We start from the raw sequence: 23,661 nt of genomic DNA, 5'->3' as shown, positions 1-23,661 counted from the left end.
AAGGACAAAACTCATTTAGCAAAGTGAGTTTTAAAATCACCATCTCAACAACCACTACTATCAGAACTACGCCATCGCTGCCATCTTTGTTAATATAATCCCAGATGTCTGGCACCACTCGGAATAATATTATTACTCTGAAGATACCAAAATATATATAACTACTACATAATTATACTTTCATCAAATATCTTTTCAGAATCATTTAATTATTTAAAAGATAACACATTAAATATTTTATCTTTAGGATATTAAAATAAAATATTTAATCACTTTTAAACTTATTAACTAGCATTTATATATATATATATATATATATATATATATATATATATATATATATATATATATATATATATATATATATAAACTTTAGTAAAACAATCAGAATTTGTATGGTATCTAATCCGAATTATCTCCTTGGGCCCATAAAGTTTTCTCTTACATTGAGCCCCCTGAACTAGGTAAAGCCCAACCAACAATGTCACGATCCAGCAAGTTCTCCATTGCTCCACTAGATTCTTTCAACACATGGCCAAGAGAATAAAACACATACCCACACATGATATTGATACAAGTGGAAGTGACGATATCTTGTACAAGGTTGTGTTAAAGTCCTTTTTTTTTTTTGGTAAAGTACTGACAAAGAAAAAAAAAACAAAATTACAATCTGACGATCGGACCTCCAGCTATGTCCGCTAACACCTGCGACTCTACCTCAGGTGGAGGGGAAACAAGTTCCTCCACCTCTAGACCTCGCATTTGTCCCCGTCTAGCCAATAGATCAGCACACTTATTCCCTTCTCGGAAGGAATGTTCAAACTGAATCGTCCAAGGCCTATGCACCAACTCCTCAATTGAGTAAAGGATAGCCGCCAATCTATGAGAACTTTGGATATCATGCATAACAAGCTCAACCGCTACAGCTGAGTCCGAAATGCATAACACAGACTGCGTGCGTCTGCTCCAAGCAATTCGCAGCCCATGAAGAATGGCAAGTAATTCCACATGAAGGGCATCGACAACCTCAACCGCCCCAAAGAACCCCCATAGCCACCTACCATTGGAGTCTCTTGCAAGACCACCAATGCCTGCTTGACCTGATGCTGTATTGAAGCTGCCGTCAACATGTAGACTAGTTTGTAGCCCCTCAGCAAAGATACAAGAGACCCACGTAAGCCCCGCATCATGTGGTGTGTGTTCATCAGCTACCGCAAAAGCACGTACCATGGTAGCATGCAAAGCCTGGACCCGAAGTAAGGCCTCCCACACAGAAGAGTCACACCCATTAAAAACCCGTTCATTACGCATCTTCTAGAGAACCCAACAAGCAATGAGTGGAAGGATATGGCACCTCAGAAAGCACAACTTAATCCACTTTGGCCAAGATCCCGACCACCAACAGATCGCCTCCTCCAAATGTAATAGACGCCACAATCTGACCGCATGTTCACAGCGAAACAACACATGTGCAATACTTTCCACCTCATTTCTACACCTCAAACAAAGCCCATCAGGAGTTACATGTCGTTGCACCAACAAGGCACCAGTGGGAAGAGCATCATGGCAAACCTACCATAAGAAAAATTGAATCGACTCCGACAATGGAAGCCTCCAAATCCATTGCCACCCACCGGAAAGGACCACATCCCTATGACACAGCCACCGATACCCTGACCGAGCTAGGTATTCACCGTTTGTAGAGGCCTCCCAAACAATGCCATCCGACGCGGAGGGATGCAGCCAAATTTGCATGCTAAGGATTCTTGCCTGGAGTTCTGTTGACAGCCAGGAATGGAGTTGTTCTAAATGCCACCTCCCATCCTGCCACACATCCCGCACACGTAAAGTTAAATCATGTAAATGAAAAAAAGGTACCTCGTTGGCAAGTGGCCCTTCATGACACCAATTCTCAAACCAAAAGTTGGCCTCGCCATCACCCAACTGGAATCGAAACCCCGGGCACAGCTCCTCAAAAGCTCTCCGCAAGGAAGTCAGAACATAAGAACCTGACCTTTGCAATAAACTAGCAACATTTCTGTCTCTATATTTTGCCATGACCACTCTTACCTATAATTTGTCCGTATGATGAAACAAATCCCAAATCAACTTACCCAACAACGAAATATTTTTATTTCGCGCTATACACACACCCAAACCTCCTTCCTTCCTTGGTCGAGTCAGGGTCTCCCACTTCACTAAATAAAGTTTCCGTGCACCTTCCCCACTCCAAATAAACCTCCTACTGAGTGCATCCAACTGGTCACACGTCCTAGAAGGTAGCCATTGTGTCTGCATAGTGTATGCCGGGATAGCACTTAGCACAGAATTGACCAAAGCAACCCGACCTACACGAGACAAATTTAAATAAGAAGAAAAAAAATGAAAGAAAATAATTCATTAAAAATGATAAATCAATTTTTCCATAAAAGTTAATCACCATCAAAATTAACAAGTATTTCGTAAAAAATAAAACGCACAACAGTTCCACATTTCCACCAACACATTAAAATCATTCCGGCCATTCCAATGATAGGGTTGAGGAGCTGGTCCTAAACGGAAATTGATCTATTCATGTTGAATTTTCACACAATCATGAAAGTTTTGTATTTATATCTTTTTCTTTTTAGATGTACACAAGTTTTAACGCGATCCTACTTATTTTATTTATATAGAAAAATACAAAACTTTTACTATGATTATATCAACATTTAATACAAGAGAATTATTCTTGGTATTAAAAACACCATGAGACACCAACAAATCGTTAATTTGAATAATATTAGACTCGATTCTCTTACTTAGATTTTCATATTTGAGTTTTATGTAAAAAAAAATATTATTGAGAGAAGAGATCATATTAAAAGTAACTAATTACATTTCACAATAGAAATTAATTATCAATAAAAATATTATATCAAATAATATGATTAAAAATAAACACATAGGAGGCAGGAACTTTACCCATCTCTTAATATTAATGTATATTTTTACCCTTTTTTTTTTCTCTTGACTTTTGCATTATTCTCTATATTTTATTTGACTTCAGTGTTAGAATGATTAAATTGCAGCCACCATGTTACATTTTGTAGAATGTTTGGCTAATTATTTTCATAAGTTTTGTGAAAGTTGAAAAAATTTGTATCAAAAAGAATTTGATAAATATTTTATTCAAGATCAAATTATATGTGATACTATAAATATTTTATTTAAGATTAAATATTTTATCAAAGTTTAAATATAAATGTGAATGATTAATCACAACTCTAAAATTAAAATTAAAATTTTAAATTAAAATATTACAAATAAAATTATCACATATAGTCATTTTCATGATTGTTTTATCATTGGTGTTGTTATTGTCACTATTACAATTGTTGTCATTGTTGTTATTACTGTCAATTTGGTGATGATGATGATGGTTAAGGTGGTAGCAATGACGATGATAATTTTGGTGGTGCGACAATAATTGTGATGACAGTAGTGATGGTGTGGTGGTGGTGATAGTGATTATAGGTGGCAAAGTGGGTCGCGACCCATAGGCTAGCTCGCCAAAAACGGGTGGGGCAAAATAGGTATTTTAGCCTACCAACCTTCTTAGCCCTCGAACCAAATGGTAGGTCAAGGCAAGTTAGTCTGTCAATCCATTTAATTAAATATTTATCTATTTTGGTGTATATCACTTTGTATTGTGGTATAATTTTATTATTGAAAGACTATTAATACTTGTAGTGTGGTTCTTAAGGATTATTATAATTTTGTGTTGTTGAAAGATATGGTAGTAATCTAGATTAAAAGAAAATTTTAAATAAAGAAATCATGGGATAAATTTGTTGGTTGATATAAAAAAAAATTAGGTTTGTTAATTTGAATTGATGGTAAAATAAAAAAAAAATAAAACTTTTGGCAAGTCAATCCACCAACCTGTCTAAAAGCAAGGTAGGGCGGGTTAAGATTTATGTCCCACTTTTAGTGCCTGTTTTAGCAAACTAGTGGTGGGGGTAGCTCAAAACAAGCAGGGTTAACATATTTTGCCACCCTAGTGATGATGAGACGACGACAATTATAAGATTGTGGTAGTGGTGATTGTGGTGTCGTAAGTGGTATTGATGGTGATGTTAGTTGCAATGACAGTGGTGACAACGATGATGATGATAATAATAATAATAATAATAATAATAATAATAATAATAATAATAATAATAATAATAATAATAATAATAAAGATAATAATGATAGTGGTAATACTTGGTAACTTTATTTGTAGTTTTTAAAGGAATTGATCAACTTACTTCAAAAGTAACTGAGTAAAGTTTAACTCAATAAACTATGGTCTACTTTGAATTTTAATGACCTAATTGTTAAATCAAATTTTTTAATGAATAAATCAAGTCTACATATGATGAGATTCCACTTGGAAATCTCAAGAACACTTCCAAAGCTTCTCGGATTCCTTAGAAGAACATCAAGGAAGAAGACTCCAAGTAGCTTCAATGTGACCTAAGCTTGCTTCTAGCTAAGTCCGGAGAAGAAGAGATTTCCTAGCTCTACAAGGAGAGGAGCTCAAGTAGGGTAGAGTTTAGGCAATGGTGACTTTCAGAGGGGGAGAATTCTAAGAAGAGAAGTCTCATCAATTAATCCAAAAGTGACTTTTACAAAGGAGGAGAATCACCTAAATAGGCTACGGAAATGAAGCTCATTGGCATCTAAGTCAAGCCACACATGTTGGCGCCTAAATTTGAATTCAAACTTGAAATTTGAATTCAAATTTTGGCTCCCATGTGCTTGGCTGTGAGTTTAGGTGCTATGATGCATCTAGGTTGAATTTGGAGTGTCATTTAGGGTTAATTTGAGTGGCACATGTTCAGCCACCTATAGTGTTAAACATGTGACTCAAATGTAACTTAAATGACTTTCAAATTAAACCTAATTTTAGTCTAAATTGCCTATTTAAGTAATTCTTGTATAATCCTAATCTAATGGCCTAAATACATTGGCCAATCAAATACAATATAAAGGAAAAATTACAAGGATTAAAATAAGCCCAATATTGGGTATCAAAAGCCCAAAGGCCCATGAAGTCCAAAACTAGGCCCAATAAGCCTAAAGCCAAAAATGCTACTTTATGTGGTCCAAAATACAAGACCAAAATATATGATACCTATAATAACATAATATATAAACCATAAGGAAATAGCTATAACAAGATGTGGCCCATGTGAAGCTCAACTTGGGCCTTCCAAGCCCATCAGGCCCATCAGGCCCATTGGGCCTTGACTGGCCCAACCCTTCATGTCTAGCCAACTCCTCTTGGCTCCTTCAATGTGTCACCCCTTGCCTTCCTAGACATGATTCCATCAACATATTTTTGTAAAATTTAAAAATTATTAGTTATTTTGTTATATAGATTCAAATTAACATAATATTTTTACAAAATTTGTAAAATTTTGTAAACTTGAATTATTCATTAAAAATTTTAATTTAACGATTGAATCATTGATATTCAATATAGACTATGAGTTATTAAATGGACTGACTCTACGAACAATAAGTGACTTGTATATCAAAGTACTTTATAATTATAAAAATATCTTAAAAATATATACACAAAAAATAAATAAAAGTGTATCCCTTTTTTATTTTTATAAATAAAAACATATTTAATAGTGAATATGAAACGTGGATCTCATAAGACTTATTCCAAGTTTCAGACATATTTCCATCTCCTACTAAAAATTTCAAAGATTGACCCTAAACAGACTACGGGCCTGCTGCAATATTCCCCTAATCATAACTCAAATCCAATATTCAGCGGGAATGCATGATTGGGTGAGTCCGATATTTCTACTTTGATGTTCCATGAGCAAAATAATTATTCTTTTTTTCTTCTTCTTCTTTTACCTTATAAGGACTCATTAAAAAATTAAATAACATTTATCTTTTTATTTTGAATTATATATATACTAATATTTTGGTCAGATAATGTACAAACATGTTTATTATATATAATATAATTAAATTTTATAATAAATTATATATATAAATACTTTGATATATATATATATATATATATATATATGAGGAGAGTTATAATAATATTTATGTAACTTTTATTAAGTATTATACCGTTCAATAATTTTATATTAAATATGAATTTTGTAAATTCAACCGTTAGATTGAAAGTTCATATCACTTTATATATTTATATTAAATTTTGTTAAAATTAAACAACAACTTGAAGGTAATCAAAATATTCATATTTCAGAACTGAAATATATATATTACGTCAATTTTATTTCATAAGAATGAAATATCAAATTATCTTGTATTAATATAAAATTTTGTATATATGATTTAAGAATAAATAACTTTCAATCTAAACGATTGGATTTATAAAATTCACATTTAGTATAAGTTATTGAGTGGTGAAATATTTAGTAAAAGTTATACCGATGTTATTATAACCTTCTTTTATATATATATATATATATATATATTATATTTAAAATTAGTATATATAAATTAATATTTTTAAACATATAAATTGTATTTTAGATTATGATAAATAATTTTTATAGAAAAAATATTATTAGTTATTGATAATTTATTTTAATATTAATATTTAATTTACAAATAATTATAATAAATAAAAATCAAATTAGATAAGAAGTTAAAAAAAATTTATAAATCATCCTATTAAATTTTTTAAAAAAATATTATCATGTAAAATAGAGTTTCATATTTAATATATAAAAATTAATGTGATTAGAGATTGGTATGCTTTTGTAATATACATCCAGTTTTCTTTTTTCTTGTTTCTAGCTTTTCGTATTCCAAACAATTAAAAGTTGATTCAGTTTCTACTCTCTCATATTTCTTTCTGCTCTACTTTCTTCTTAAAATCATTCATTAACCAAACAAAGCATTGCTCCTTCTTCCTTCTAAATCTCAACAATGAGAAAAAGATAATTTTTTTATATTATTGTTATATCTGTTATTTAAGATATATGCCATTTTATACACATTTTTTATACTTTCTATACAATTAAACAAAAGAACTAGTGTTTTTTTTTCCCGTGCTAAACATCTAAAAAAAATCATTTTATTTTTTAATTATTTCCTTCCTAACCTCTTTTAAATCACTTTTTTTTCCCTTAAACTAAACAGACCCTATTCCCTATGAGAGAGTATGGTAAATTTTAATTATCTATTATTTTTTATTTCCAAAGAAAAAAGAGAAGAAACATTGTATAGAACACACATAATTTGAATAGTGATGTCATATATAGGGTACTAAAAGATTTTGCAGGAAGGAATCCACCTGTTTAAATATTGTTGAACAAATAATTAAATGAAGAAGAAAAAAAACTTGGTTGGCAAGCCAATTGTCTTTATATACACTGGTTGTATCACTCAAATTGGTACTAGAAAGCATTTTCCTAATCTAAAATCTCAACAAAGAAAAGCCTGGTCATTAAAACGACCAAACATGAGAATTGAGAGACAAGTTTTCAATTCGTACAATTCACATTCTGACTTTGTCATTAGCTGCCAACATAGGTCGAGTCACGACCCACAAAAGTCAACAAACCTCTCCTTAGGTTGTCAAAAATTCTCAATCCATTCATTGCTTCCACTTCAACCTCGTTCAAACGTAAATATCCAAAATAGAATCACGCGTGCTTCACCAATGTCCAATGACATACGAGGTTCATTTCTCATCAACTTTCAAACTTAAATCCCACGAAAACCCCCTCATCAAATTCAAATCAAAGCAATGCAACAATTTTCTCCAGCCCTTGTGGCCGTGACTATATACCTACCCTCCCATCCCCATTTTGAATCAAATTCACACAAGGAGTAAACAATTACCTATATGCAAGGAAAATAATATCCATATATTATTAAAACAAAAAAATTCCATGCAACAAACTTCATCTGAACTCAACACCCCTGTGCTGTTTAAATATTTCTTTACATTTACTATATTATAATAAAAAGTCTTGCAAAGACCAACCAAATACTCATACTCCTGTATTAATTATTAACTATTTCAATGAATTTTAAATAAACTAGTTGAAGAGAAAAGCCTAAGATGATTGAAGGACAGTACTGGCCACCTCAGGAGCAGTGAGCGAGTGATTGTGATCTCCTTCGTAGGTGACAACCAGCATGTTGGAATCATCGACAGCACGCTCCACATGTTTCCGTGCTGGGCAACCTCTCACACTGCTACACTTGTAATAACCCCTGGCCAATTAATGTTCATGGCAACATATTCCCATTACATTCAATTTGAACACAAAAAGAATTTAGGTGTTGTTAGGACATTCATTTGATTCCCATTAAAAAGTTGTGAGCATATAAATAAGTTTGTCGTATTAAGAAATGGAAGAAAACGAAGATATATACCTCGGGTGAGGAGAACCCTTGATTGGTTTCTGTCCATATTTCCTCCAGGAATATTCATCAGGTGGTATATCAGCAGTCTTGGAACTAATCGCTGGCACTCTAATCACTCTCTTCAACCTCAATTTCCTGCACCGTTTAAACCTCATAAACGTTTAGTAGTAACAAAACGACAAGATCGAAATTACATATATATATATATATAGATGTATGATATGGATACCTTTTCTTGGAGCAATGGCAGTGCGAAGAGGAGGGTCCACACTTGAGATGAGGAAAAGCCGTGGAGTTGCACTTCCTCTTGAGAGAAGTCGAAGAAAGTGGCGGTTTAGGAAACTGAAACCCCGAAGAGCGTTGCAAAGTCTCCGTGTCTCCCGTTAACGTAGAAACGTAGGAGTTGGTAAAAGCTTGTTCCTTTTGGTGATTCTGAGGCTGAGGCTGAGGCTGAGGCTGAGGCTGAGGAGGAGAATAAACCTTGAAAGCAGAGGTTTTTAGTTTTTGTTCTGTGAGGCGTTTGGCATGATGATGATCATGAACCGCGAGCGTTTGGTGCAACTGAAAAACGGGGACAGGTGGCGCTGTTGCGGGGGCCCTTCGGAAACGAGCGTGACCGATGCGAGGCCTATCGAGCAGCGAAATAACCTCTCTGAAGCGGTTCACCGCCACGTCAGCAACCTCTTCCAGTTCCGGTTCCTTCTTGTTGGAAATCATGTTGACGAGTTTCTCGACGCTGTGGATGGCCGCAGAAGCCGCTTCCTGCACCGCACTCGCATTATTATTATCGTTATTCCTTAGGAACTCCACAGCCATGCCCATCATGATTCATGACTCTCAACTCTCAACTCTTAAAATAAATCATAGTTTGGGTTTGGGAGGTTTAGTCAAAGGGGTTGGGTCAAAGCTAACGTAGAGTGGGGTGGGTCCGTTTTAACGGCTTTTTGAGAAATGGGGTGGGAAGGTCAAAAGCTGTCATTAGCCGTTGGATTTTGTGGGAAACCTCAGTTGGCGACAGACAGGCATTAGCCATACACACACTTCACCCTTTAACTTCTTTTAATGCACACACACTTACAAACACAATTATAAAATACATCATACATCTCATCTATCATAATATAAATGTTTTCTTACTATCAATGAATAAAACCTTCCTACCAATACAGTAACTAACTATATAAAAAAAATAACATAATTATAAAAAATATATATATACAGAATAAAGGGATCAAATGTTTTTTCTTTCCTTTATCTTACACTAATGTTTTCTTAATACATAATAACAAGGTGAGGATATGAGTAGATGATACAGAAAACGAATTGCATGAATCAAATTTTTTTATTATTTTATTTATCAGAATCTACTTTTATTTTTAGTTTAATGAATGGGGGGAATCTCCTTACTTATCAAATGAGGTGATCCCCAACTGTTGTTTGGCATAAATACAAACTTATCCACGCCTTTTAAGATACCAATTGATTGTTTATACTTTAGACTAATCCTAATTGACCAATTGTTTTGAAAAACTCTGAGAAAAAAAAAGTAGAATACTTTTGTTTTTCTTATAACTTTGTTCCATTGCCAATTCAATGTTTTATAGTGAATATTTTTACATCTAACTTTTGCATAGAATATTTTTTCCCATGGAAATAGTCAAAAGTATATTATTTTCCACGTACACTATGTGAAGCAAATTCGTTGCTTCCACCGAAATAAAAGTCATCCAAAGAACAAAAATATTCAAAGCATATTTCTATTATCCGAAAGAGTGATGGTTAACTAAAACCATTCTTCGTTTAAATTCTAAAGTAAGAAATTTTAGAGGAGATAAAAAGGTAGGTAGAAATTATTCAGGTTTTCACTTTGCAGTAGGATCCGATCTGAAAAATGCTTTGTCATGGATTTCACAAACATATATACAAATTTACATTACAGTAAAAATTTTGTCTGGATAATATTAGAGTTAGTATCTCTTAAATAATATTTTTAGTATGAATTTTGTGAATAAAAATATATAATTAAATTTAAAAAAAAACTCTACTAAAGTGGCTAATCAAATTTTTACTGAAAAATAATAATTGACAAAATTGATAAATATTTCTCTAAAATAACATGTTTATAAAAAAAAATATTGATTTTTGTAGACATCATATTACAAATCAGCTTAATTTAACTTGAAAGTTATACAAATTCCAATAAAACAATGATAAATTAAGACTCAAATCAAAAGTTAACCCTAGAAATCATAGATCAAAGTAGAAGACATTGCTTTAAAAAAAAGGAGTTACTTGCCTTGTGATTGTCCTCCATATGCCTTTACAATTCCAGTAATTTTATCGGGGAATTGAATCAGAAAACAGAAAGTGATGATCTAGAGTAGTGATGATCTAGAGTTGAGCTGTTAAATAATGTAAATGAGGCCTTAGAGTTAATGTGACAACTAATGTGGATTTTTAATTCTTCCGACTACACTTATATTGTCAAATTTAAATAAAATATAAATACATACTAATAATGATGTGTTCCAGATAGAAACGTTAGCTTTGACCAATTTTTACTAAAGTTAACCGAAGCGTATTTCTGTGTGTACCAAAGTCTAAAATCTATTTCACCCACAACAAAACTCTCTGACACGTCTGAGACACTTTGAGCAATATAACTAGTTATATTAAAAATATATATACTTTAATACTAGAGTTAATAATAATTTATAAGAATGAAAAATTGTATTTAATGTCTACTATTACGTAAACCTTGATTGCACTTAAAAGAATTTAAAATAATTTGACTAAACTTTGTTTAAAGTTAATTGAAGCATATTTTTATGTAGACCTAAGTCCAAAGTCTCTCACCAACAACAAAACTCTCTAACACACATGAGACACCTCAAATAATAAGTAATTACACGCAAGATATATATATATATATATATATATATATATATATATATATATATATATATATATATATATATATATATAACTGAAGTTAATAATAATCTACAAAAATAAATACATATAATTAATATATATTATTCACGTTGATTATAATTAAAAGTTTAAAATAGTTTGACTAAACTTTGACTAAAGTTAATCAAAGCGTGTTTTTGTGTGGACTAAAATCCAAAATCTCTTATTAACAATATAATTATTTGAGGCACCTCGAACAATATAAATATAATTAGTCAGATGCAAAATATATATATTTTGATACTTAACTTAATGATAATTTATATAAAAAAAATTAAAAATTATATATTTAATGTCTATTATTATGTTGACAATGATTATATTTAGAAGAGTTTAAAATAATTTGAATAAATTTGATTTAAAATTAATCAAATCGTATTTCATATGAACCAATAAAAATTATGACACATATGAGCCACCTTGAGTAATGATTATAATAAATAAAAATTAAATTAAATATAAAGTTAAAATAATTTTTAAAAAATTTTCATTAAAAAAAATTCATAAAAATTCTCACGTATAAGATAATTATTCATATTTTATATTATTCCTAATATTTTAACATGTATGTTGTATAGACTAAATATTTATTATATATAATTAAAATTTATAATAAATTATATATATATATATATATTATATTTAAAATTAATATATAAATATTTTTAAATATATAAATTATATTTTAAATTTATGATAAATAAATTTTAATATAAAAAATATTTTATTTATTGCTAATTTAATTTAAAATATTAATATTTAACTATAAATAATTATAAAAATAAAAATTAAATTAGATAAGAAGTTAAAAAAAAATTCTTACATATTCTCACGTTGAAAAAAAAAATCCATAAAATTTCTATCGCGCAAGATAAGGATTTTTATTTAATAGGTATGAATTTGATTATTTTTGTTATCATTTTATTATTATGACTACTACCGGTGGAACTAAAGCACTTCATGCCTCTATAACAATTGAGTACCACAACTTCTATAACTATTCACACTTGATCTGCAGAGTAATTATTTTAATCATTGATATTAGAAAATAGAATCTATTCATGCATATGTAATAATAAAGGATAGAAAGGGAAAAATAAAATGTGTACACTAGTACACTAGAGCTAGTTATCAAATTTATTTATTATAGATTTTTATTTTTTTTATTTTTTTTTTATTGTTATTATTATTATTATTATTAGTAATAGTAGTAATAGTAAGGATGGAAACACATCATATCTCTGTATATTTTATTTAAATAAAAAATCAAATAACTAAAAATAAAAAATAAATGATAAATAATATATAAAAAAAATAGAACGTTATGACGAAAATGTAACTACTTATTATTACAAAGAAAAAATTATGATTGATTTGTTTCGGTGAGTGAAAAACAAAATTTAAATTTAAATTATTTTTGAAATTAAATAAATAAAATAATTCTAAGATATGACTATGATATTAATAAGTAAAATTGGTTATTAAAAAGTGAAAACTTAAATTTTGTATTTCTTTTATATATTTTTATAAATTATTATTATTATTTGATATAGAAAATTATTAAATAATTTTTTAATTATATTAAATTTTATATACTTAATTTAATTAATAAAAATATTAAGTATAAGTATTGAATTAGTTAAATTTAGCGTCTAAAAAAATTATTGAAGATGTAATTAAAACATGGCAGACATGTAACTGTGTGAAACACGGAAGGATTGTGATGGAAGGTCAATGACGGACTCCTCTTGGAATCTTTGATTTCTAAAATTTAAAGTAAACAAATGAAACTTTTTCGAGTGACTCCTGCATTTTGAATCCTGTGCACTGCCATTTGATCAAATCGTTTTTTCTCACTTTATCTTTTTTCTTTTACCTTTTAGATTTCTCGTTTAAGAAAATCTTCAAAACTTTCATGATTGAAATTGAGTGTTGAGGACATCACTTCTATTAATAATATATATATAAAGGTTTAGGTATGTCGTAGGACTTTTAACACATAAGGTGGTTGATGCAGAAGTATCGGAGCAGGAGATATTAGGGTTTGTCTCACCAGTTTTTCATGGAGATGGAGATGTTCATGAGATTGTAAGGATGGAAATGTCATTGTAAAATTTACATAAAACACTTGGCTGACATGTAAAAAACATTTAAGACTGGAACAACCTTTTGCAATCAGTTACACTTCATGGTTCATGATAGACCGTATGCACCACTTGTACAGTTGTCTTTGCCTAAAATCCTTATACGTTTATTTTTATTTTTTTTATTATGTTTTTTTCTCCTATTATTTTCAATTTGTAAGTTTTGTTATTTCTTTTAATTATGTATTTTTAATCTTTTTAATTTTTAAAATTGTGTGATTTTACTTCTTTTTCATTTTAATTGATAATTGGTGATAATGTGACACTTTAATGTTGACATATATTGATGACATAACACCTTGATGGTGATGTAAATTAGTGATGTGATAATAAATAAATTATAAGACTAAGTATTAATGAATTGACATTCTTATAGTAATGTCACTTGATGACATAGGTATATGTGTAAAAAAAATAAAATATATTTGTTTTGCTTTTGCATAAGTATCCTAAAACTTCATCTTAAACTAATTTAGCTTGGAAGGAAGGTAAGTAAAGTTTAGTCAAAAATTAAATAATTTATATTATAATGTAATACTATTTTATTTATTTGATCATTCATTTTAAAATAGTAAATTTAATTCATAAATAACTATGAGAAATAAAAATTAAATTTTAATTTTTTTTTAAAATACTTTAATGTAAAATAATTGTTGATGTTTAATATATAAAAATCGATTAAAAGAATGATTATTAAATAGATATCATGCCAAAATATAATATTACTTACGGTAAAAAAATTATCCTAAAATATAACTAATATGCATTCTTGTAATTTTTTAACAGTTTATTTTTAATTTTGTCCCATTTTAATCAATCAGTTATCTAAGTAGGGGTGTAAGTAGATATGGATAATTCGCAAACTCAAACTGATCCGATGAATTTGAATTGGATTTTATCTAGCGTTTGGATCAGGCCCAACTTAATGCGATCAAAACTTGGCATTATGTTGATTAGACTATAGGTTGTGTATTTTTTGATCCATGACCCAACCCAATCCAGTTATATAATAATAATAATAATAATAATAATAATAATAATAATAATAATAAATTAATGTTTAGATGACCAATTGTTCATAATAATACTCTTTATCACTTTTGTTATTTTGTATTTTAGAATTGATAACATTATAACAAGACAACATATTTATTTTAAACTTTATTTTGTATTAATATTAGTCGTTTAAGTCGATAATAACGTAAAAATTCACTAAACTTATTTTAAAATTTAATTTATATTATTATTTATTTTATAAATTGATAATATCATATTTATAATAAAATATAAATAACATATTTATTATGAAATATTTAAATTTTTATAATAAATAAATAAATATAATTATATTACTTTGATATGTCCAACTTAATTCAACCTATTTATGGTTGGATTAGATTGAGTTAAATTTTTTTAAAAAAAAATTAACACAAATTTTACCTAACTCAATTCATTAAATTTTAATTAAATTAAATAAAAAATTCATTCAAATCCATCTCACTCCAACCTAATTACACCCTTTACATTTACATTTAAGTTCAATGTTCCCGTGAATCCTGGAAGCCTTGTTTGGGGGCTTTAGAAAATATGGTTATGACTTGATTTTTGGGCACCCATATCAATCATGACGCTGATGCATCGTATCGCATTAGAACCCAATACCCACCAAAGAAACCCCATTCCATGATGATTGCATATTTTGATTTTTGACCTCAATCCATTTTTTGGTTCACTCAAAATTGTTTTGGATAATAGAAAGACTCATGATATATATATATATATATATATATATATATATATATATATATATATATATATATATATAAAGTATATATTTATTTTTAAAATAAATTCTAAATTGTTTTTAACTTCTTTTAATTCTTAATTTTTTTAATTCATTTTCACACACTTTCTTTCATGAATTTTTTACCCAAATAATATATTTTTAAAAAAAATTTACCCAAATAGAAACTTTACAAATTTATTTTCCCAACTAGCACCATTTACTGTTCATTTTTTTTTATTTTTTTGCGCGTTTGGAACGGCCCATTCTGCAACCAGAACGGGCCATTCTGCTTGAACATGCGTTAATTTTGCATTTGAAACGGCCCATTCCAAAGTCAGAACGGGCCGTTCCAAAACTAGAACGGGTCGTTCTAAACTAGGTTTTTAGGTCTTTTTAGAAGTTTAGAACGGGCCGTTCCAAGTTCTGGTTTTGGAACGGCCCGTTATGGGAAAGAGGGGAATGTTATATTCAAAAGGTTATTTTGGACCTTTAAACCATGCATGATGGTTTTTCCTTCTGCAAACCAATTGTTCAAGTTGATGGAACCTTTTTATACGGCAAATACAAAGGTACGTTATTGGTCGCAGTTGCGCAAGATGGTCGCAACAACATAATTCTTATTGTATTTGCTGTTGTTGAAGGTGAAACTAGCGATGCATGTTTTTTTTTTCTTAAGAACTTAAGGCGGTATGTAACACCGCAAGATGGGTTGTGCCTAATTTCTGATCGTCATGAGGCTATTCGAAGTGCATACTCAAGAAATGGAAGTGGTTGGACATAAAATAATTTTGTTCATGTCTATTGTATTCGACACACTGCACAAAACTTCATGCGATGATATGCAGCACTGAAGAAGGATGTTATCAACATGGGTAATTTTATCATTACTTTATTTTAAACATTTAATAATTAGTTTTCATTATTTAATTTTTTTTTCAGCCTATGGGATGACTGAACCTAGATTCTTTTACTATTACAACATAGTAAGAGATACTAATGTTGAAGCAGCCCAATGGTTAGACAACATTCCTAGGGAAAAAAGGACACTAGCATGGGACAATGGACGACGTTGGGGACACATGACAACAAACCTAGCTGAGTCTATTAATTCTGTATTGAAGAAAACATGAAATCTGCCAATTTGTTCCATGGTAATGGCCACATACACTCGTTACAATAAGTTTTTCGTTCAAAGAGGCAGGCTAGATGAAATGTGGTGTGATTGTGGCAAGTTCCAGAAAGTTCATATCCCTTGCTCGCTTCATGCTTACATGCACATCACAACTATCAAACCTACATGTCTCTCATATATACCTTACAACAAGTTGCAAAGGTATAGAAGGATTGGAACAGAGATGGATATTAGAGAACAACATAATCGTGTAAAAAAATGTTCCTATTGTCACACCTTTGGTCACACTAGGAAGACATGTCCAAATATTGGTCATGTATTTAGTTCCCGTCACCATTGATTTTATTGTTGTAATGAGTTTTAGTAACTTTATTTAGTTATATTTATAATATTAATATTCAATAAATTTAATTACTTGATGTTACTCTTTGAGACTACGTTGCATTTGTGTTCAAAGGGTAAATTGTGTTCGCTGCAATGCTAAGTTTGAAGCTAGATTTAAAGGAAACACCTTTGAAGTATGAAACTATAGTGTTTTAAACTTAAAAACACGAGATGATAATAATGGAACCTTGTCTTAATAGATTCGAAACTTGTACGAGTCAAACTGTGACTAATAATGAAAAATATGGATAACCTGCATGGCTGCACATTACACTACGAAAACATGTCCAAATAATGTATAATTATAATATTTTATAAGCTAAACATTAAAATTCATATTACATTGAAAAAAATAAAAAGAAAGCATAGTGCATAAATTGGCCAGAACGGGCCGTTCCAAAAGTTGAACGGCCCGTTCCAAACTACAAAAAAGGGCTAAAATCCCTAGTTTAGAACGGGTCGTTCCAACATTTAGGTTTATGTGAAAAACTCAACTCTAGAACGGCCCGTTCTGGTCTAAGAACGGGCCGTTCCAGATGCAAAAATAACACTACGAGGCTGCATGCAGAACGGGCCGTTCTGGTTGCAGAACGGGCTGTTCCAGATTCAAAACCTACAACGAATTTTTTTTTTAAAATTACGTAAACAATAAATAGTGCTAGTTGGGGAAATAAATTTGCATAGTTGCTATTTGGGAAAATATTTTTAAAAAAATATATTATTTGAGTAAAAAACTCTTCTTTCTTTTGTCTTTCAGTTTTTATATACGCTCTCTTATTTTTCTCCAATTTCTCAATTATTTGAGTAGATAGTTTTAGTTCTCTCATTTTTACATTAATCTCTTTTCCCCCTCACCTCTTCTCTCGTAATCTCTTATTTAATACTTTCTCTCCTTTCACACTTTCAAAAATCTTAGCATTAAATTTAGTGTTATTAAAAATATATTCTGAAATACTAATTTCACTATTCCATTCTAAAGTACTTTTCAGAATTTTTTTTACATACTTTCATAAAACACTTTCTGAAATAGTAAATTTAGTATTCTAGAAAGGACTTTTCAAAAATATGTAAAATAACACACTTTCTGGAAAGCAATTTCTGAAATAGTAAAATTAATATTCTAGAAATTAGTTTTTTAAAAGTGTGTTATTTTACATAATTTTATAAAGTACTTTCCGAAACAATAAATTTATTGTCCTTTTTCGAAAGTATTCTAAAAACACAATTTTGAAAAATGTTTTCAAGAACATTAATTTTACTATTCTGAAAAGTATTTTTTTTTTAACTCTAAAATTATTTGATGTATTTTATAAACGGGTAAATGGAGGAAATGCTTGAAGAAAAAATGTGTATTTGGCTTGGCATTGTCGACATTGTCGAGAAAGTTACACATGCTTATAATGATGTCGAAAAAAATTAAAAGAGGGAAGGAGAAATATAATATTGAAAAAATTGAGAAAGAAGGGAAAAAAGAGTAATGTAAAACTGAAAGAATTAAAACTATTTATGAAATTAGGTGAAGGTGAAAGAAATTTAAAGAGGTATATGTGAAAATTGAAAAGAGGAAAAAACAAAGTGTGTGAAAAAAAATATTAAATTAAATGTTGTGGATACAAAATTAAAAAATTAAATATTTAAAAAAAATTAAAAGGAGATGTACTTATTAAAAAATAGAAAGAAAATATATATATCACGAGCCTAATGGAAAATAGAGTAACGTCCGAATCCCAAATGGCCCAGTTATGCATTAATCACGAGTCCAATTTCATGGAGGCCCATATCATCCACTGTTTCCAGGTTTTTGTTTTTGGATATTGTAGTAGTATTTTTTTTTTTTGGTAGATTGATATTGTAGTAGTATTTCGTGTACTTTTTTTTATGAATTATCTAATTTTTAAAAATTAAAAATTATAACTTAATTTAGTTAACAATATTTTTAATTTGAATCATATAAAAATTAAAATTTTAATATGCGACATTTTAAACGTACTTTATTAATTTCACAAAAAATATTTGATCAGTTTTTATTTTATTATTTTAGCACTACTATTTTTCGAAAGAATACAAAAATAAATGTTGTTTTCTAAAATAAAAATTAACAAAGAGATTCTAAATTTTCAAAAAAAAAAAGTAATGTTTATTTAATTTATAAAATTTCGAACAACGACTTAAAATATTTACTCATTCATTGACTTGTTTGTTTCTGTGACAATTGAATGGAATTCTTTTAAATAAGTTTTTGGATTCAAGAAGTGCGTGTCAAAAAATTGTGATTGAGAGAAAAATTCATTGAAAATAACAAGTTAAGTTTTGTGACAAATATCATACTAATAATAAATAAAGAAATAAATATTGATTTGTTTTGAAACTAGAGTAACGTGGATGCCATCTCACCCTCGTGTTTCCATGCATACATCATGGAGCTGCTGAGCATAAGTTATACGCATTTATATTTATATAAAAGGAAATCACGTTTCGGATAAGCTAACTAATTATACATTCCACTGCATGCTACCAAGCTGATCATGTTTGACTTTAATTTTCTGCAGAATCTTTTCTATTATGTTTTTTTAGATATGATCTTTTTAAAATAATAATAACTAAAAAAGTTAATAATTTTATCAGATGATAAGTTATGATTATATAATAGTATCAAAGAATTTACGTTTTCAATACGTCATTCACAAAGTTTCAGACAAAATAATAGGAATATATTCTTATATACAAGTTTTCTAAAACATAAGGATGTATGGTGAATTTAAACCAACTCAAATTGAATTGAATTATGTGGAACCAAATTGATGTCTTGGAGAAAATAGATTAAATTGATATATTAATTAGTTAAAATGAACCAAGTTGATGTGTATGTTGAAATATGAGATACCTTGGTTAAGAAGACATCTATCTTAAAAATTATATATTTACTTTCAAAATTAATATATAGTTAAAGAACTAATTAAAATATACTCGATATATATATTCTTCAACCCGGGTCCTTAAAATAATTAGTAAAACTGAATGAGATAAGATTTAAATTATATGAGATTTTTGTTGGCGCAGTAAAAGTTGAAAATTTCTGTTCATAGCAATACTTGTTATGGGATATCATAAAATAAGTGGATCCCACAATTATATGATACAAAATGTGCGATAGTAACAAGGAAGAAAAGGCAAATAAAACAAGTTGCAAGAGATGAGGAAGCTTCACCCCCATACTCGAGTGTTGCACAAAGACAACAAAAGAGAATCTTTGGAATCCTGATAAAGCGTTACAACTTACAACACAACACAAACGATGAATCCAAGTCCAGATCCACGGTAGCATGTTATGCCCAAGTTGCGTCTAATTCTTAAGTTGTCATCCACTTTATCATCACATTACGAGTGGTAATAGGAGACACAAAATGTCAAGAAACAAACACAAGTTGAGAAAAACTAATGCATTTCGGATAAGAACGAGAATGAAAATTGTGAATAGGAATATTTTACAATTTATTACATAGATGTTTAATCACGTTTAATAGCTTGAAATTACTCTATTAAAAATTTAAACGTGGGATTCTTAATTTAATTCTGTTGGACCCGATGAACTTATTTATTTTATAATTATGGGTTGTGGACCCAATGATTTATTTGGGCATAAGAAATAGCCTATGATATAACATTCGGAATCCTGAGTTCATAATCCAACGTGAAAATTAATTTAATTCTCATCCTTCACTTTTTTGTTATTGTCTTTTTTCCTTTTTTGTCTCTGTCAAATGTCAGAGTGCCCCCATCTCAAACTGGTTCAGGACTAGTTGCTGTTGTTGTTGGGAGAGTTTCACAATAATTTCATCAATTTGCATCTTGCGTGATAATTTGACAATTTTAATTCCCACATTTATTTATTTTTATTATAGATGCGTGTAAGATGTTTTTACATAACTCTCACTAGAATTAACGACCAATTGAAATTTTGAACTATGAAAAATATTGATAAAAGGAATTATCGATTAAATTCGAGTTTAATTGCACTTTTATTACTTAATGTCTTTTCTTTTGTTTACGGTTTCTTTGATAATTTTTTTAAATACTTGATAGATTTTTCTAAATAATGTGAAAGATATAATATGTCACATGTATGCTAATGTAATAATACATTTGTGTAGAAATATTTATATTTTTGTTCAAATAATAACAAGAGAGTAGTACAACTTAAATAGGGGGAAAAAACAAAAAGAGACAAATCCCTTAAGCAAAGCGAATTAAAATTCCATAAAAAAAATGAAAGAAATAAAAAAGAAGGTGAATCCATAATTCAATATTTGACTAATCCGTTTCTTAATTTTAGGATTTTATATGTATGATTTATTTAGAATAATAAAATCTAAACATTCTTAAATTATCCAGGATAATAAAATCTAAATATTCATAAATTATGTACACTCTCACTTAAGTTGGTGCAAAGATATTTATCATACCCAACTTGGTAATTTTATGTTCAAAAGATTGTCTTAGTAGGTCCTTGGTTAAGATATTTGCAATTTGTTGAGTGGTTAGAACAAAAGAAATGTATATTAATCCTTCAAGTTTCTCGTTGATAAATTGTTTGTCAATCTCAACATGTTTTTTTTTTCGATCACGAAAGATTGGATTATGAGCTACATTTATTGTAGCCTTTTTATCACAAAACAGTTGCATAGGAAAATAAAGTAATTTTCTAAACTCTTCTACTACATTTTTTAGCCAAAGAATCTCACATATCCCTTGAGCCATTGATCTGAACTTAGCTTCAACACTGCTCTTAGCAACATTATTTTGTTTTTTACTCATAAAGGTGACAAGATTAACCTATAGGAAGGTGCAATATTCTGGTGTGGACCTTCTATCTGTAACAAATCTAGCCCAATCAACATTAATATATACCTTAATTCTTTTTTTTTTCATATTTTTTGAAGAACAAACCTTTTCCCAATATGTTCTTTAAGTACCAAAGAATTCTGCAAACAGCCTCAAGATATTCTTCATATGGGGAATGCATAAATTGACTCACCATGCTTTCAACAAAAGCAATGTAAGGAAAACTATGTGACAAATAGTAAATTTCCCCCATTAACCTTTGGCACCTACTTGAGTCCACAGGAACACCATCTTGGACATCTTCAACCTTGGCTTTGACTTCTATTGGTGATGGTTTGCAATCACTCAATCTTGTTTCTTTGAAGAGATGTAAGATGTACTTTCGCTGTGAGACTACAATTCCCTTGTTTGACCTTGCTACTTATATTCCAAGAAAATATTGAAGTTGACCAAGATCTTTAAATTCATATTCCTTGGCTAAATTTTGCTTTAATATGCTTATTATTGTTGTATCGTCACCTGACAATATTATGTCATCTACATAGGCAATTCATATTGAGACCTTGCCTGTAGTAGACCTTTTTATAAATAGTGTATGATTTTATTGGCCTTGGCTATGCCCCAGATCCTTTACAAACCTTATGAATCTTTCAAATCAAGCTCTAAGGGACTAGTAGACCATATAATGATTTCTTCAACCTTCATACTTGTTCCATAAATGTCTTAGAAAACTCAAGTGGAGGTTCCATGTAGACTTCTTCCTTTAAGTCTCCATTCAAGAATGCATTTTTTACATCCAACTGAGTTAATGGTCAGTAGAGGTTAGCTATGACTGAAAGGAGAACTCAAACTATGTTTAGCTTCGCTAATGGTGAAAAAGTTTCAGAGTAATCCACTCCATATGTTTGTGTGAAGCCTTTAGTTTCAAGGCAAGCTTTGTATCTTTTCAAGAAACAATTTGAGTTACATTTCAAAGTAAACACCCACTTACAACCAACAAGTATACTTAAGAGTTTTCACCTCCTCAAAACAACTTCTCTCCATTGAGAAACATTGAGAGTCTCTTAAGCATTGTTAGCAATTGTGGCACAAGATACATATGAGATAAAAGCACAATATAAGGGTCAAATACTTTTGTAAGACACATAATTTGATAAAGGGTGCTTTATGCATGATCTAACACCTTTTCTAAGGACAATTGAAAGATCATCATGAACAAGAGAATTTGTTTGAGAATTACCTGTTGAGAATTTGTTTGCACACTTCTTTATAGGGTCAATAAGATCATTTTGAGATGGAATTACCTTGGTTTGCATATTGGCAGAATCAATATGATCATTTAATTCATTTGTTTTCAAAAAAATTTCATTTTTTGCCTCATCATTTTGTAGAGAAATGTCAGGAAATTCAAAGCATAAATTAGATGTGTCTAAAAAACCATCTTCATTGTTGTGCTTCCCCTAAATATGGAATAATATGAATTTTCTTTAAAAAAAAAATGACATTCGTAGATACAAAATACTTTTTAAATCCTCGCTCAAAACCTTTATATGCTCTTTGGTTAGAGGGATAACCAACAAAATGCACTTATATGCTTTAGGGTCAAGTTTTGAATGCTTGGGATCATGATTATGAACAAAAGATACACTCCTAAAAGATTTAAAGGGTATGTCTATTATGAGACATGAATTTTGAAAACAATTAGTGAAGATTTACAAGGGAGTTTTAAAATTCAAAATTTTACTAAGCAATTGGTTAATCAAATAGGTAGCATTTAAAATAGTATCTCCCCAAAGGTACTTGAGGACCTTTGTTTGAAAACTTAAGGCCTGGGCAAGTTCAAGGAAATGCTTGTTTTTCCCTTACCAACAACAATAGTTAAGGAACTATCTTCAAGTTTAATCTTTTGACTTCCTACATAGAGTGTATATGAGGAAAAATATTAGGAATACAATATGATTAGTGGCACCCAAATCTAGTATCCAAGGTCATTAGAA

The 23,661-nt window shown here is 29.6% G+C and overlaps 2 protein-coding genes across 2 annotated transcripts; both read right to left on the bottom strand.

Annotated features, from left to right (window-relative positions):
• Window positions 1-663: 663 nt before the first annotated feature.
• Window positions 664-1,230, bottom strand: LOC145951959 (uncharacterized). The gene has a single exon (XM_083064168.1). It carries the CDS (start codon window positions 1,228-1,230, stop codon window positions 664-666), a length of 567 nt encoding a protein of 188 aa, XP_082920294.1.
• Window positions 1,231-7,347: 6,117 nt separating this feature from the next.
• LOC109814209 (putative WRKY transcription factor 7) lies at window positions 7,348-9,402 on the bottom strand. The gene is made up of 3 exons (XM_020378578.3): window positions 8,633-9,402; window positions 8,413-8,538; window positions 7,348-8,250 (listed from the first exon to the last, which is right to left on the bottom strand). Exons 1-3 carry the CDS (start codon window positions 9,226-9,228, stop codon window positions 8,091-8,093), a joined length of 882 nt encoding a protein of 293 aa, XP_020234167.1. The 5' UTR covers window positions 9,229-9,402; the 3' UTR covers window positions 7,348-8,090.
• Between the last annotated feature and the right edge of the window lie 14,259 nt (window positions 9,403-23,661).

Source organism: Cajanus cajan, chromosome 9 (assembly GCF_000230855.2).
Source record: "Cajanus cajan strain Asha chromosome 9, NIPB_CcT2T_4, whole genome shotgun sequence".
In the NCBI taxonomy this organism is placed as follows: Eukaryota; Viridiplantae; Streptophyta; class Magnoliopsida; order Fabales; family Fabaceae; genus Cajanus; species Cajanus cajan.
This window is presented reverse-complemented; position numbering and strand designations above follow the sequence as displayed.